The 14,312-nt window shown below is 45.3% G+C and overlaps 1 protein-coding gene across 5 annotated transcripts in view; it reads left to right on the forward strand.

Moving 5' to 3' along the window:
• Window positions 1-14,312, forward strand: part of LOC129816336 (activin receptor type-1-like) — a 35,671-nt gene that overhangs the window by 2,917 nt on the left and 18,442 nt on the right. For 3 of the 5 annotated variants that reach the window (XM_055870706.1, XM_055870709.1, XM_055870707.1), the window contains exons 2-4: window positions 11,810-11,883; window positions 13,106-13,360; window positions 13,673-13,936. In XM_055870706.1, the coding sequence (XP_055726681.1) occupies window positions 11,810-11,883; window positions 13,106-13,360; window positions 13,673-13,936 (593 nt within the window). Of the gene's footprint in view, window positions 1-2,242; window positions 2,349-11,597; window positions 11,701-11,809; window positions 11,884-13,105; window positions 13,361-13,672; window positions 13,937-14,312 lie in introns of those variants that run through there. The other 2 variants (XM_055870708.1, XM_055870705.1) reach the window with 2 other exon arrangements.

The following is a 14,312-nucleotide window of genomic DNA, read 5'->3' on the forward strand; positions in this document are numbered from 1 at the left end:
GATCCCAGAAATGTTCCATACGCACAAAAAGCTTATTTCTCTCAAATTCTGTGCACAAATTTGTTTCACTGTTAGTCAGCGTTTAAGCCTTTGTCAAGATAATCCATCCACCTGACAGATGTGGCATATCAAGAAGCTGATTAAACAGCATGATCATTACACAGGTGCACTTTGTGCTGGGGACGATAAAATATCCGCTCTAAGCACCATGTCTCAAGTTTGGAGGGAGCGTGCAATTGTCATGACTGCAGGAATGTCCACCAGAGCTGTTGCCAGAGAATTCAATGTTCCATAGAGAATTTGGCAGTATGTCCAACCACCCTCAGAACCGCAGACCACGTGTAACCACGCTAGCCCAGGACTAGCGTGAGGGGAGGGGGAGCGGGGTGCTGAGGAGTATTTCCGCACGTAATAAGCCCTTTTGTGAGGAAAAACTCATTCTGATTGGCTGGGCCTGGCTCCCAGTTGGGCCTGCGACCCTGCCCAGTCATGTGAAATCCATAGATTAGGGCCTAGTGAACTTATTTCAATTGACTGATTTCTTTATATGAAATGTAACTCAGTAAAATCTTTGACATTTTTGCATGTTGCGTTTTATGTTTTTGTTCAGTATAATTGATGGAATTTGCTTTGATGAAAGTTGTTCAGAATAGTAGAGCTGTGCTGGATGTTTACCTACTATTGGTGCTGTATGAGTGAGTGATTAGTGATCTGGAGAGTGTCTTGCTAGTTTAGCTGATTCCTTGCCTCTTCACTGAGGTCATGCTGCCTTTGTGGGCGCCTGGTGAGCTCAGTGACTCGTGTCCTGGAGTCTGCTGATAAGCGGTCAGATAGCGGGACGTCAGTCTGGACAGAGACACTGGTCAGACCCAAGGGTCGCTCAGGGCTCCTGCTCTATTCAACTGAGGTGAAGGGTCTGACTTGATCTTGCCTGCTCACCCATAACGCCCTGATTAGCGCTCTTTCTCCAGTGTCCTTCCTGACAATGTAATCATTGTGCTTTGGCCCAATGACACTGTGGTGAATGTTGGGAAAATCTCTGGTAGGCTGCTCAGAAATGTAGCACTCCTATTGTTTTTCATGAAGATGTTCATTTAAAGTTGTCACAGTTAACGAATCCGCTTAAAGCAGTGGAACAGGTTTACTAAAGCTCTTTTGATGGTGGAACAAAACGTATTGCTGTAATGGTATTGTGCCAATGTGATTCTGGATATTACCATGTTTCTCTTATTACAGCTCCATAATGATTTTTCAAACTTTTACAATTTTAATTGTGGACGTTTATCTACTAGATAAGGGTTTCCCAAACTTGGTCCCGGGGCCCCCCTTGCGTGCACGTTTTGGTTTCATCAAGCTTTGATGATTTGAATTGACTAGGGCAAAAACCAAAACGTGCACCCAGGGGGGGCCCCAGGACCGAGGTTGGGGAAACCCTGTACTCGAAGATAGCAGATTACACTGTGAATCTCTCGATGCTGTTTGAGTCATGCACGGTTTACCTACTGGGCTGAGCGCAACCAGCAGTGTTCTATTTTCTGATCAAGGCCATTTAAACACCAAGTGTTCATGTCGGGTTAGTGGGTTCAACATAACTCGTTTCTGACACAACATGCTGTTTTAAACCAATTTCTAATTCTCTCCCATAATCATTACTTCCACATTACATGGTATCCACTTTCAATCGGAGCAGATGTGCTGGCCTTTCCTCCCCAGATCCATTCTGCAGTTGCTCTTTCAGAGCACCGTAAAGTGCATCATTTGCCCACAGAGGCCTGAACAGTTCAGAAAACAGAGGCGAAAGAGAGAGTAGGGGAAACAGTCCTCCGACAGCAATCATTTCTCTGTACACAGTCATTTGGCTGTCAGAAACAGCAGGCAGTATAGACTGGAACATTATGAGAGCAAAGCAGAGAGAGAAGAGCTTGCCTTGCTCTGTGAGAGAGAGAGAGCCATGACTAGCCTGCGGGAGGATAAGGTTACACACACTGTCATTAACAACAGACTGCGCCGTCCACAGAGACACAGAGCTTCAAGTCTGAGCAGGAGTCTGGGGCTGGCTCAGGCGCAGTGGTGTAGGTAGATCTGTCTCAAATCAGCCTGGGAGGGTAAGAGAAGAGGTGTGTGTGTAACTGTGTGTGTTTGGTTGGTTGCATCCCTGTGTGTATGAATGTGTGTGTGGGAGGGAGGGACAGAGAAAGGGAGAGAGAGAGAGTGGGAGGGAGGAGGAGGAGTGGGGGGGGGGGGCAGGACTTGGCAGAGACTCCAGCAACGGAGTAGCAATCTCTTTAAGGACCCATCAGCTGCGAGGCTGGCGCTGCTGACCATGTGTGCCCGGCGCTGACATGCGAGTAAGTTGTGCTTTTAATTTTATATTTGGATTAGCAGTAGACCTGACAGTTGTAGAGGCGGTGGGGCTGCGGAGGAACACGGCATATTGGTCGCTTGGCCTGTTTCACCCTTGTGTTCACTGCTTTTTAGGACATGGCCTCTTGTCTGCATGTTATTTTTAGTCGAAATCCTTGAGCCTTTAATAATCATAAGCCTTGTGCAGCCGAAACATATTAGGATGAGTGTAACCTAGTCGTCTGGGGCCTGGCGGGCTCTGCAGCCTCGGCTCAGTGCGAGACAGGAAGTCAGACAGAGAATGACTGTGCCCCAGCCAGACTTTAGTCCTACTTCTGTGTGTGTCTGCTCCTGCTGCCGGGTGCCTCTCCTCTGGTGGCTCTCCAGTGGGTTATTGATTTCTGTTTCTATTCTCTGTGCAAATGTGGGTGAAAAGCAAATGGAGACGGGAGTCTGCCGTCTGCGCAGACTAGAGCAGACACATCCGCAGTGTTCCTGGCTCCTTGCTCTCCCATTACCCCGAGACTGCACTGGAGACAGTCTGCAATACACATTTTATGAGCGCTTCACTCGCTTCAGTGCTCTTATTGCTCAGCTGTTAGGGGGGAAGTTATGGCTCTGTTTGGTTTCTCTGCCCCTCCTTGCTCCCCATTCCTGGGCTTTGGAGTGGATGTAGAATACTAATAGAATTAAAGCTGCAATATGTTTTTTTTGGGTGATCCAACCAAATTTACATTGATCTGTCATTCTCATTGAAAGAAAGTCTAAGAAGCGGTATATCTGTTCTATGTGCACTATTTCTATGTTTCCCGTACTTCCGTTTTATTTTTGTGTTTTGTACACCAGCTGAAAATACAATAACCTTGGTTATGGAAACTGTATTTCAGTGGTTTAGATGTTTGTTTTGTCATAAACTGAAATTAGGAGAACTATTAGAATTTTACAACCAGAAAATAGCTGAGGATTAAAATTGCAGGTTCAATTACCTAACATGCTGTCTACACCGTCCACGTCATCGAGCACATGTTGATTTTTATCCATCCGCGCCAGACGCGATCACGACACGCAGGTTAATATATCAAATCCAACTGTGAACATACTACATTATATTACAGTATATTAATTTGTCGAATCGCATGAAACATTCTTGGACTTTTAAAGATCGCTAGCTGTTGCAAGCTAGTTTGTCCTGGGAGATGAACATTGGGTTGTTATTTTACTTGACATGCATATTGTCCTCTTTTTAGCTGGTTCTTTGTAGAAGTTTGACCCGGGGTCTAGGGTGTCCACCCACTCTACCCCGGGGGGTGAGGATGCGCATTGGTTGATGAAATGTCAGTTCCTTATGTTAAACATTTTACTAAGAGAAATATTGATTATTCATGTTCTAAATAGTTCAGTGGGGTATTTCTCTAACATTTCATTAACAGTTTATCCAGAAAGTCAAATTTGGGTTACCTAATACATCCGATAATGATCACCGAGCTCTGTTGACAGAACGGTGCAACCTTTGGAGACTTTTGTGGTGGTCATCTTCAAAGTGGTTTCTGCGGGTAGCCATTTTCAGTCACCTCCTTGTCTGAAGGACATGTGGATAAAGAGCATAATGTCAAGCCCTGCATGGTTTTTTTCAAAATTCTAATGGGATGTAGGCCTACATTGAACACCACACATTGGCTGACCCTATAGGCTGAATGATAGAACAGCTATTTCCATGTTAAAATGTTATGGGATGTTTTGTCCAGTTGTTTTTGATGGTAGGCCACTCTGATAGGTCTATATTATGATAAAATAGCCACTGTTATAACAGAGGGAACGGCCTCGGTGTTCACAGTAAACGTGCGCTGGACAGAATTTTCACAACGTTCAAGTTTTGTGCTCAGCAGACCTGAAATTTTCTCAGTGCACACGAACGAACCTGTGCAATTTTTTGGACCACTTTTTTCCCCCCTCTAGCTTCCATTGATTTAGTCAGCCTAATTTTGGCCATCCTACAAGGGTTAAAAACTCCAATAACTTTTGAACGGATTATGATAGAGACATGAAGTTTGGACCTTTGTTTTTCTTAGATAATCTACATAATTCACATATTTTAAATATGCATTGTTGATTGGACACCCCCCGAGTCATACAAAATTGTGTTTCTCCACTCTGATGATTCATCCACCATTTAAAAAGGGAAACCTAGTTAGTTTTTAGTTGTCTTTAAGTTCAAGTTGCCTTGTTTGTTTTTCAAGCATCCACGTGGGTTTGTAACCACCTGATATCCAATAAGGAGGGGATTTGCAGCGCGTGGAGCATCTCAAATAGAACTAAGTTCTATTTTAGTTCTTGGCTACGCAGACACTCGTTCACGCGTGCAAGCGGTGGGGGTTAAATGATTGACGTGTATGCGTACATTTGTTATGCGGCGCTCACTCGCATCATGGCCGGCGTGTAATTGAGCAGTGACCTCTGTTTCATCGATCCCTTGATATGTTTGTACCTTTTTTTTCATTTACTTTCATTAAGGATTCCTTCATTTAGATGACTTAAGGATTCCCTTATTTAAGTAAAGTCTGTGTTTGGAAAGTTTTAAATGAGCAGTGTTAGAGGGAGGCCTATACGTACGATTTTGTGATCTATCCTAATACCTATGGTATGTAACGAGCCGGTGGTAGAAGATAAAACCAAGGCAGACATTTTTGGCATGGTGTGTAAATACTCAAAGTATCATATTACACGAGTTTGAGAAAACCCTAGCCTCTCCTCTGTAAACAAATATGTTTCCCGGATTTACGTCTCAAGACTAACATTAGTTACTCACTAATATCAAACGTGTGTTTGATGTGCTGTGCTGCAGTTCAACTTGGACATCCTTGTCTGTTCCGTGATGCTGTTATGTGTCTCTCCATGGCTTTGTGAGGAAGCTAGGTTAAACCTCCGATGGAGGCCGAGCACAAAATATTTTAGAAAGTAAATAGACCCCAAATCTGCCACTCTCACATGTCATGACATTATGTTCCCAAATGATTAAAACCCCATAACCAAGACAGGATAACAGGGATCTACAGTGCCACCATTTGACTTGCAAATGTGCCTAAATATTTTGCTGTGTGACCTGGAATTTCAATTTAGGAGCACATGGTCGCCTAGAAAAATGAAGGATTCTTGTTTTATTAGCAAAAATATTTTTCTTTGTGCTCCTACATGTTTGTGTGCACCTTTTTTCAGCTTAGGCGCACGCGCACATGACCCTTGTAGGAAGAAAAAAAGGGTCAGCGTAGAGCCCTGGGTAATGCTATTGAACAGTGCCACTTTTGTGTGCTTCAAGATCACTGAGAGAGGAGAACCATCAGATCAACTATAATGTCCTGTCACCTATCCTCTGTAATTGAAGGAGCAATTGACTATCAGAAATAGCAGGTCATTAAGCTTCCATTGACAGGAGGGTGTGACTGTGATGGTCCAGCTGCAGTAATGCTGTGTGGTACTCAGCCAGCGTGGGAAGACTCAGGCTGACAGGTAGACATGGGGTGATGTGTGTGTGTGTGGCTGGGGGGACTGGTCTTGTTAAGCCCACTCAACGGCGAAGCTCACTTTCTGCCACAGGACATAAAATCAATAGAAACATATTGAAATTCCCTCTGCTTGGTGATGTCGCCTACGATTCTTCTTGTTGCTTCCATACTGTAATTTTAGAGTCTTTTAATAAGAGGTTTCTCCTCTCGTAGCCCACACTTGATCTTTGTCCTCGGCGAGCCCAATGTGACCAATCAGGTCTGACAGTGGAGAAGAGGTGGTACAAATCAAGGTGCTATTGGAGGGCCCTGACGCTCCAGCACACTGATCTTTGTCAGAGGGCAATCGGAGGGAGAATGTTTGTGCATTCCACTTTCTGCAAACATTGCTAAAGGTCATAAAGACGGTGTTTGAATTGGCCGTAGCGAGTGTTGTGATGATGGTCCTACAATGAACTCCGCAGTGCCATGGTGACTGCTGCCGGGTGCAACATGCTGACTTCTTGTCTTGAATGTCTTCTGGCAGCCATAAACTTTGTTCTTGACGTCTCTGTAGCACAGAGCACTTTATTTAATTGTTGCTTGTTGCTTGGTTTTAGAGCATTTTCGAGCTTCTGTGGTGGTGCAGTCGTTAATTGTTTTCTTTCTTGCTCTCGCGTCTCACCTGTGCAATGTGTTAGAGGTTGAGGCTGAAGATGGTTGGAATTGAAACACTTGCTGTAGCAATCTGTTTCCCATCTCCTCACTCCCAATGTAATTTCAAAGTGAACAAGGTTGTCTGACCACATCAGTAGTCCCTGCCAACACCATCCCAGGGTATCATGACTTGTCTGATAGGAAATCAAACTTCATTTTTTTAACCTTTATTTAACTAGGCAGGTCAGTTAAGAACAAATTCTTATTGTCAATGACGGCCTAGGAACAGTGGGTTAACTTCCTTGTTCAGGGGCAGAACGACAAATTTGTACCTTGTCAGCTCGGGGATTCGATCTTGCAATCTTTCGGTTACTAGCCCAACGTTCTAACCACTAATTCTACTTAGTGACGAGTAGGTCATCTGAGGCAAAATGGTCGTTCAAGTCTGACAGTTTTCAGGATGGTCTCTCTGGGCGTTGTCCAAGCCAAAATGATGGGAAAAATCGTACTGCTGAAAGAAAATACATCTTTTGTCTCTGATTTCAAATGATCTAGTACATGGGCCCCTGTGTGTATGTGTATCAGAAATTACCCTTTCTTGCACCATATCCTGGAACCACACCTGCTGCGCTCGCTCGCCTCTTACCAAGAGAGGAGTGTCAGTATTGTGATTTTACAAGAAAAGGGCCATTTTGCATTCGATTACATTCCTTACATTGTGAGAGAGTCGGCCGCTGAGTTGAAGTCCTCGAGAGAGAGAAAGGAACGATAGCTCCGGCAGGGCCAGATTGAACTGAATGGGGCACTGTAGGGTCCTGGGGGCCACGGAGGGCTGCCTGTGGGCTTTTCACTTTATCTCTTTTAAGCTCCCATTTGATGAGGCCCCTGGCAAGGGTGGAGCAGGACTTCCATAGGCTAATGAGTTTTTCAGATTTAGTGTGATTATGGCAACCCCCAGTTGTTAGCCGTCTAGCACGCTGTAATTAACTATCATGGCCGAGTTGTTTTCAGTCCCGGAATTATTTGTGACCGTTTGCTCTGTAAAAGCTAATCTGCACATTTTTTTAAAATTTTGTTTTTGTTCTAGGATGACACGTTCTTGAAGTGCGATGTCCCTAAATGTAAAAAATGTGGCATAAATTCGTGATTAAAATAATTTTTTTAATTGCAAGCTGAATGCTGAAAGAATGTTGATTAGCCGTTGGAAGAGTTGAACAGCAGTGCCTGGGTGCGACAGAAGTCGTTCTTGATTTTAAGCACTACACTTCCAGTTAACAGGAGCATTTCTCTGCTGCTCAAATGGAAGCAAGGATATTTTTCCCCCTGCTCATAGTACACTAATAATAAACAAATCTAAAAACATCCTGTGTGTGTTGAAGTTGTAACATTTTCAATTTGAATGGGCAATGGGTGTTTGTATGGCATTCTGCATGTCACAACCAGTCGTGGGCTGCCGTCTGTTGTGCAGTTATGAGAGATGCCGTTTCCCCAAATAATCTATAGTATTTATATTTGTTGTAGCTGCACCTGTCTAACCAAGGCTATTTTTGGTTCTCTCTCTTTCAGAGTTTCCAGACAGGTCTTGTAAACAACCAAATAAACACTGCAATCCTATGTCAGCTTGACTTTATTCATTCTGATTCACTTGGCTGTTTGGCTGCAAGCAGAGGCTGCCCCTTTGAATGAGGTGGCGAGTGTTTTTGATCCGATATGCTGTGCTAGTCTGCTGTGTGAATGCCAGGTGAGCTTGCGGAGGGCTAATTCGCCCTCAGCGCTGTCTGTGTCACACCCACGCTCACCTCGGAGCGGGCCATCTCCATCTCTCTGGTGTCGTACTCCTTGCTGAGTGGGACGGGGACATGTGATGAGAGGCATGGGCTCTGGAGCGGGCCAGACTTGGTCGGCTCTGCCCAGCTCTCCCTCCCTGCGGCTCCCCTGGCGCTGGGGCTATTTGTGCCATGGTAACTATGCCAGCTCAGACACAGATTCTACCTCCTGTCTCCCAGCTCGGCAGCACAATGACTCAGCAGCTCCTGCTAGGGCTCCCAGGCCCATGCAGCGTCACACACACACACTGGGTCTGGGAGGACCACACATCTCACATCAGACAAAATATAAGGTTCTACACTGCATCGCACCAATCGTTACCTGAGCACGATCTAAGCATATCGCAACCAAACATGACTGAATCATGACAGTTGGGTGAAAGAGGACGAATCCATCCGAATATCTGGTGTGTGCAAGTGACTCAACAGTCAACACTGAAATGTTCATTTTGAAGCAAATGTGAGCTTTTGAAGGAGCAGGGACTTTGAATCGTTTCAGGATCGTTTTAGAGAGAGGAGGACTGCATGAAACCTGATTCTTTTTCATACTGCCTCAACCACAACGTGTCCAAATTTTTGTTTGTTCCCACTTGGTCCTCGGACAACATCTCAGCAAAGTCTTTCCACTGCCAACACCACGCCTTCCAATCCTCTGCTCATGAACTTTAGTGGCCGATCGGTATTTGATCTCCCTCTTATGTATTTATCCTTCCCTTGGCTGACTGTATTACAGTGATACTAGATACTAGCCCAAGATACACAGAAAATGGCAACCAACGAGAACTGCCTGACCTCCCTCCCTGAGACTGGGGGAGGAGGGGAGTTCTTGAAGGGGTGAAGAGGCACAGCCCCTGTCAGGATGTCAGCTCTGTGAACTCACTGTGGCCAGGGAACTGCCAGAGAATTCAATATGCAGGGACAGAGGGAGCATAATCACAGCCCAGCACAGGCACACAACTCTGGGGGGAAAAAACCTACCGCTCTCTATGCTCCGCGCAACGTGTGCTGCAGATGCTGCTGGCCTTGTTTCTCTCTCTCTCTCTCTCTCTCTCTCTCTCGCTCTCTCTCTCGCTCTCTCTCTCGCTCTCTCTCTCGCTCTCTCTCTCGCTCTCTCTCTCGCTCTCTCTCTCGCTCTCTCTCTCGCTCTCTCTCTCGCTCTCTCTCTCGCTCTCTCTCTCGCTCTCTCTCTCGCTCTCTCTCTCGCTCTCTCTCTCGCTCTCTCTCTCTCTCGCTCTCTCTCTCGCTCTCTCTCTCTCTCTCGCTCTCTCTCTCGCTCTCTCTCTCGCTCTCTCGCTCTCTCTCTCGCTCTCTCTCTCGCTCTCTCGCTCTCTCTCTCGCTCTCTCGCTCTCTCTCTCGCTCTCTCGCTCTCTCGCTCTCTCTCTCGCTCTCTCGCTCTCTCGCTCTCTCGCTCTCTCGCTCTCTCGCTCTCTCGCTCTCTCGCTCTCTCGCTCTCTCGCTCGCTCTCTCGCTCTCTCGCTCGCTCTCTCGCTCTCTCGCTCTCTCGCTCTCTCGCTCTCTCGCTCTCTCGCTCTCTCGCTCTCTCGCTCTCTCGCTCTCTCTGAGGTCTCCAATATCAGGAGGAGCACATGTTAATCCCTCAACACAAATACTGCATCAGATCTGCCTCTGCCTTGCATGACCCGGTTTGTTATTCAACACAGGCATTGCTGCTCGCTGTCCTCGCAAGATGACGATAGGGTTTTGCCTTTTTGATATGCTGCAAAAGTTAGGCTATCCTCAAACCAAAAAGAATGTGGTCTCATTCTCGTCTTTGTGTGAAGGCAGACTGGCAGTGATTTAAAAAAAAAATATATATATATATATATATTTTTTTTTTGAAGGCTAGTGATTGAGCAGATGAAGTGGCTGAGTTTCACTGGGCAGATAATTGAGGTGATATATTGATGGATATTAGGTGTCTGGAAGACAGCATCCTGTATCAGTTGTGTTGAGATCTGTGTCATGCTATGCATCCCTATATGCAGCTGCACTGTGAGATCTGTGTCATGCTATGCATCCCTATACGCAGCTCCACTGTGTTTGTTCTCACCTCAACTAGGGTTGCAGAATTCTATTAACTTTCTCCAAAATTCCCGCAATCAGGAGGAAATATGCACGACATCAGAATCCTCCAACAAGGATTTTTTGGAAAACCTGGGAATTTTGGAAAAATTACCGTAATTTAGTTACCTTAACCAAACTATGCTGTCCACCTTAACTGACCTACCCCCTCATTGTCCTCCCTTACCAGTCTGTGCCCTGTCCTCGTTAATTGTGCTGCCCCCTATCCATCTGCCACCCTCCATTCCTCCTCAGTGCCCTCCCCCTCCCTCTGTCCCCCTGCCCTCTCGTTGCCCCCTGGCCATACATGTGTGCCCCCCTCGGTCCTCCTGACCCTCCCTGTCCACACTCTGCTCTGCACAGAGCCCCTGATTATCTCTCAGTGGCAGCCTCTGTTTTGTGCTCTGATTAAAGGAGCAGCATGTGGTCTGTGTGAGCAGGGCCATACAGGCGGTGTTGGGGTAATGCTAACATTTATGTCTGGGAGCGGGCACAAAGGCTTTGGGAATACACCACTGGGATATTTATCAGTGGGCAGACACACACTGCCAAGATAACGATCAGCCCGGGCTTAGTATGTCGTAAACACGCTGCGTGGGGAAAAGGTGGTGTAATTGGAGAGATATATCCTCCCGCATCAAATCTTATCGATGTGGAATTATTACAGGAATAGATTTGGAAAACATGCATCTTATTTTAATGGAGTGTGGATGTGTTGCTGTAGAGCGCGGTGGGCTCTGCTTGAATCAGACGGATCACAGCCGAAATCAAGCAGACGTCAATGGACATGCATGTCGATGTGCCTAAAGACACATATATAGAAGGTTTTAAAGACCCAGCATCCTCATTTGAAATGTTTCTATTTGGGCTCCCACGTTGGTGCTCCCTGCTGTGCCCCTCTCCGGTCCTCCTCGTTCTCCTGCCGCGTCTGTCTGCTCCCCTTGCTGTCAAGAAGCCTGTCTCTCTCTCTCTCTCTCGCTCTCTCTTGCTCTCGCTCTCGCTCGCTCTCTGCAGCTCAGCCAATAGTAGTGCATCAGTCTCCCCATTGCTTGCCACTCAACACCTTGTTGCCAGGACAACAGGAAGGCATGAGACCCACTTTACTTGAGCATTTTAAAGTTGGTGTTGACTCTTTTTATTGAAAACAAGGAAAGGGTTTTCTCTTTGAGTAAAAATGCCATTATGATGGTGCTCTTAGATCACCCCCCCCCCTCCCCTCCCCCCTCTCTTTCCATCCTTTTATCCTGTCACAGCAAGTGGCTTGAAATCATTTTAGTGGACATAACAAAGGCATTTACATAGACGTTGATTTGTCAAATGATGTGACACAAATGTATGTATCTTGTCTTTCTAAATTGTACGCTATTTTGAAGGTCCATGTTTAGTGAACCTGTTATTCCAATGTCATATGGTCGTTTAATCACAACTTCTGTCTCTTCCAGGTCTACGATGTTAGATGCCGACATGTTTATTCTGGTCTTCATACTTCTGCTTTTACCCTCTTCCAGTGTGGAAGGTAAGATTTTGACACCTTTCCATAATAAAATAAAAACGTCTATTCTCACGAACAAAGAGATTTCGGTACATTAGGTAGCCGCTTCAGAGATTACACGCATTCGGTACCATTCCCCATACATTCGGCCAAGTACACGGCTTCGAATCTGCGTAGTGAGTTTACATTTTTCTGTCAAGGGCGTGCTTTGTCTCTCTCCCTCTCCCCCGCTGTCTCGCAGCATTTTTTTAACAACTGCAGTGACAGGCTCGCAGACTGGGCTCTGGGAGAACTGAGGATTTCTCACTGTCGCGGGTTGGCTGGCTGGCTGGCTGGGGATACTTATTATTCTGCATCGCCTACTGTAGTGTAGCAGCTAAATGATGACACACTCATTATAAGAATGAGGGAGGTTGAACATAGCAAATATCCTGCACTAACATGACCACAATATGACCACAATATTCACATATTAATAAATCCTCTTAAGGATCCGTCCCTTTTTTTTCAATTCTCGCCTAAAATGACATACCCAAATCTAACTGCCTGTAGCAAGGATATGCATATTCTTGGTACCATTTGAAAGGAAACACTTTGAAGTTTGTGGATATGTGAAAGCAATGTAGGAGAATATAACACAATAGATCTGGTAAAAGATAATACAAAGAAAAAAAACCCTGTTATTTTGTATTTTTTTATACCATCTTTGAAATGCAAGAGAAAGACCATAATGTATTATACCAGCCCGGGTGCAATTTAGATTGCACCCAGTGTATGTGCAAAGTTTTAGACTAATCCAATGAACCATTGCATTTCTGTTCAAAATGTTGTATCAAGACTACCCAAATGTGCCAAATTTGTTTATTATAACTTTTCATGTTCAAACTTGTGCACTCTCCTCAAACAATAGCATGGTATTATTTCACTAACAGCTACTGTAAATTGGACAGCGTAGTTAGATTAACAAGAATTAAACATTTCTGCCAATATCAGATATGTCTATGTCCTGGGAAATGTTCTTGTTACTTACAACCTCATGCTAATCACATTAGCCTACGTTAGCTCAAGCGTCCCGTTGAAGGGACCGATCCAGAAGAAGTTTTAACAATGCCGAATGTCTGCGTATTTTATGCCTTTGGTGTTTAAATATGTTTCTTTTCAGCTCTGTCTGTCAGTATGTGTTGAGATTTTGTTTGAAATGAATGGAGAATACTAAAAATGTCTGTCTGGTCTAATGACTGTGCAGATAAGGGCAACTCGAGCGACTATGAGTGTGTTTGCGACGGGCCGTCATGCGACAGCGGACACCGTTGTATTGGCCAGCAGTGCTTCTCGGCCGTCTCCATCCAGAACGCCACGTTCTTCCGACGGAAGGGGTGCATTGTGGGGCGTGGCGAAGGGTCCATAAGCTGCGGAAGTCCCCCGTCCCATAACTTGACTCTGGAGTGCTGCCATGGCGACCTTTGTAACATGAATGTCACAGTGGCAGACCCAGAGAGAGGTGACGCATTGTTGTCTTTGAAATCATTACACTCATGCTTTTATCCCTCCCTCAATGTAGGCTAAGCAATACCAGCATGCTGAGTCACTCACATTACCACATCATATATCTACCTACCTAGGCAGCACATCACCACTTTGCACAATGATTTAGGTAATAACACATTTACATTTAGTTTTTCATTTGCGTGTAGGCCATTTGGGTACATTAGTGAAATGCTTCCATAAACAAAACTACCTAGTCGTTATATTTGTTTAAATGAATGAGAATGAAAAGGTTTCATGGATTTGTCTGGTCTCTCTTATTGAACAGATGGGGAAGTGGCGCCTGCCTTGCAAGACGATGAGTGTGTGTGTGAAGGACGGTCATGTGAGGGCAGGGAGCGCTGTACAGGCCAGCGGTGTTTCTCCTCTGTGAAGATCAGTGACGGGTATATGGGTCACCAGAAGGGCTGCCTTCAGGATGACGACCAGGGGAGAGCCACCTGTGCCATCCCTCCTTCTCCCAGCCGCATAGTCAAGTGTTGCCAGGGGCACCTGTGTAACATGAACGTCACCGTGGAAGCACCAGCAAAAGGTATAACACTACCCTGTTTTCACTGAAATAATTTCAATCATTTTTCCTAATCTTGGCCTCACTGAAGCTTCATCTCTCACTTATTGTAGTTTTTATACGTAAATATATATCACTTGCAACTTATATATTTTTTAAGAAGATAGGTATGCATATCATAGAGGTGATTCAAATTTATGAAGATGCACTACATGACCAAAAGTATGTGGACACCTGCTCGTCGAACATCTCATTCCAAAATCATGGGCATTAATATGGAGTTGTTTTCCCCCTTTGCTGCTATAACAGCCTCCACTCTTCTGGGAAGGCTTTCCACTAGATGATGGAACATTGCTGTGGGGACTTGCTTCCATTCAGCCACGAGAGTATTAGTGAGGTC

This window comes from Salvelinus fontinalis, chromosome 19 (genome assembly GCF_029448725.1).
Source record: "Salvelinus fontinalis isolate EN_2023a chromosome 19, ASM2944872v1, whole genome shotgun sequence".
Taxonomy (NCBI): Eukaryota; Metazoa; Chordata; class Actinopteri; order Salmoniformes; family Salmonidae; genus Salvelinus; species Salvelinus fontinalis.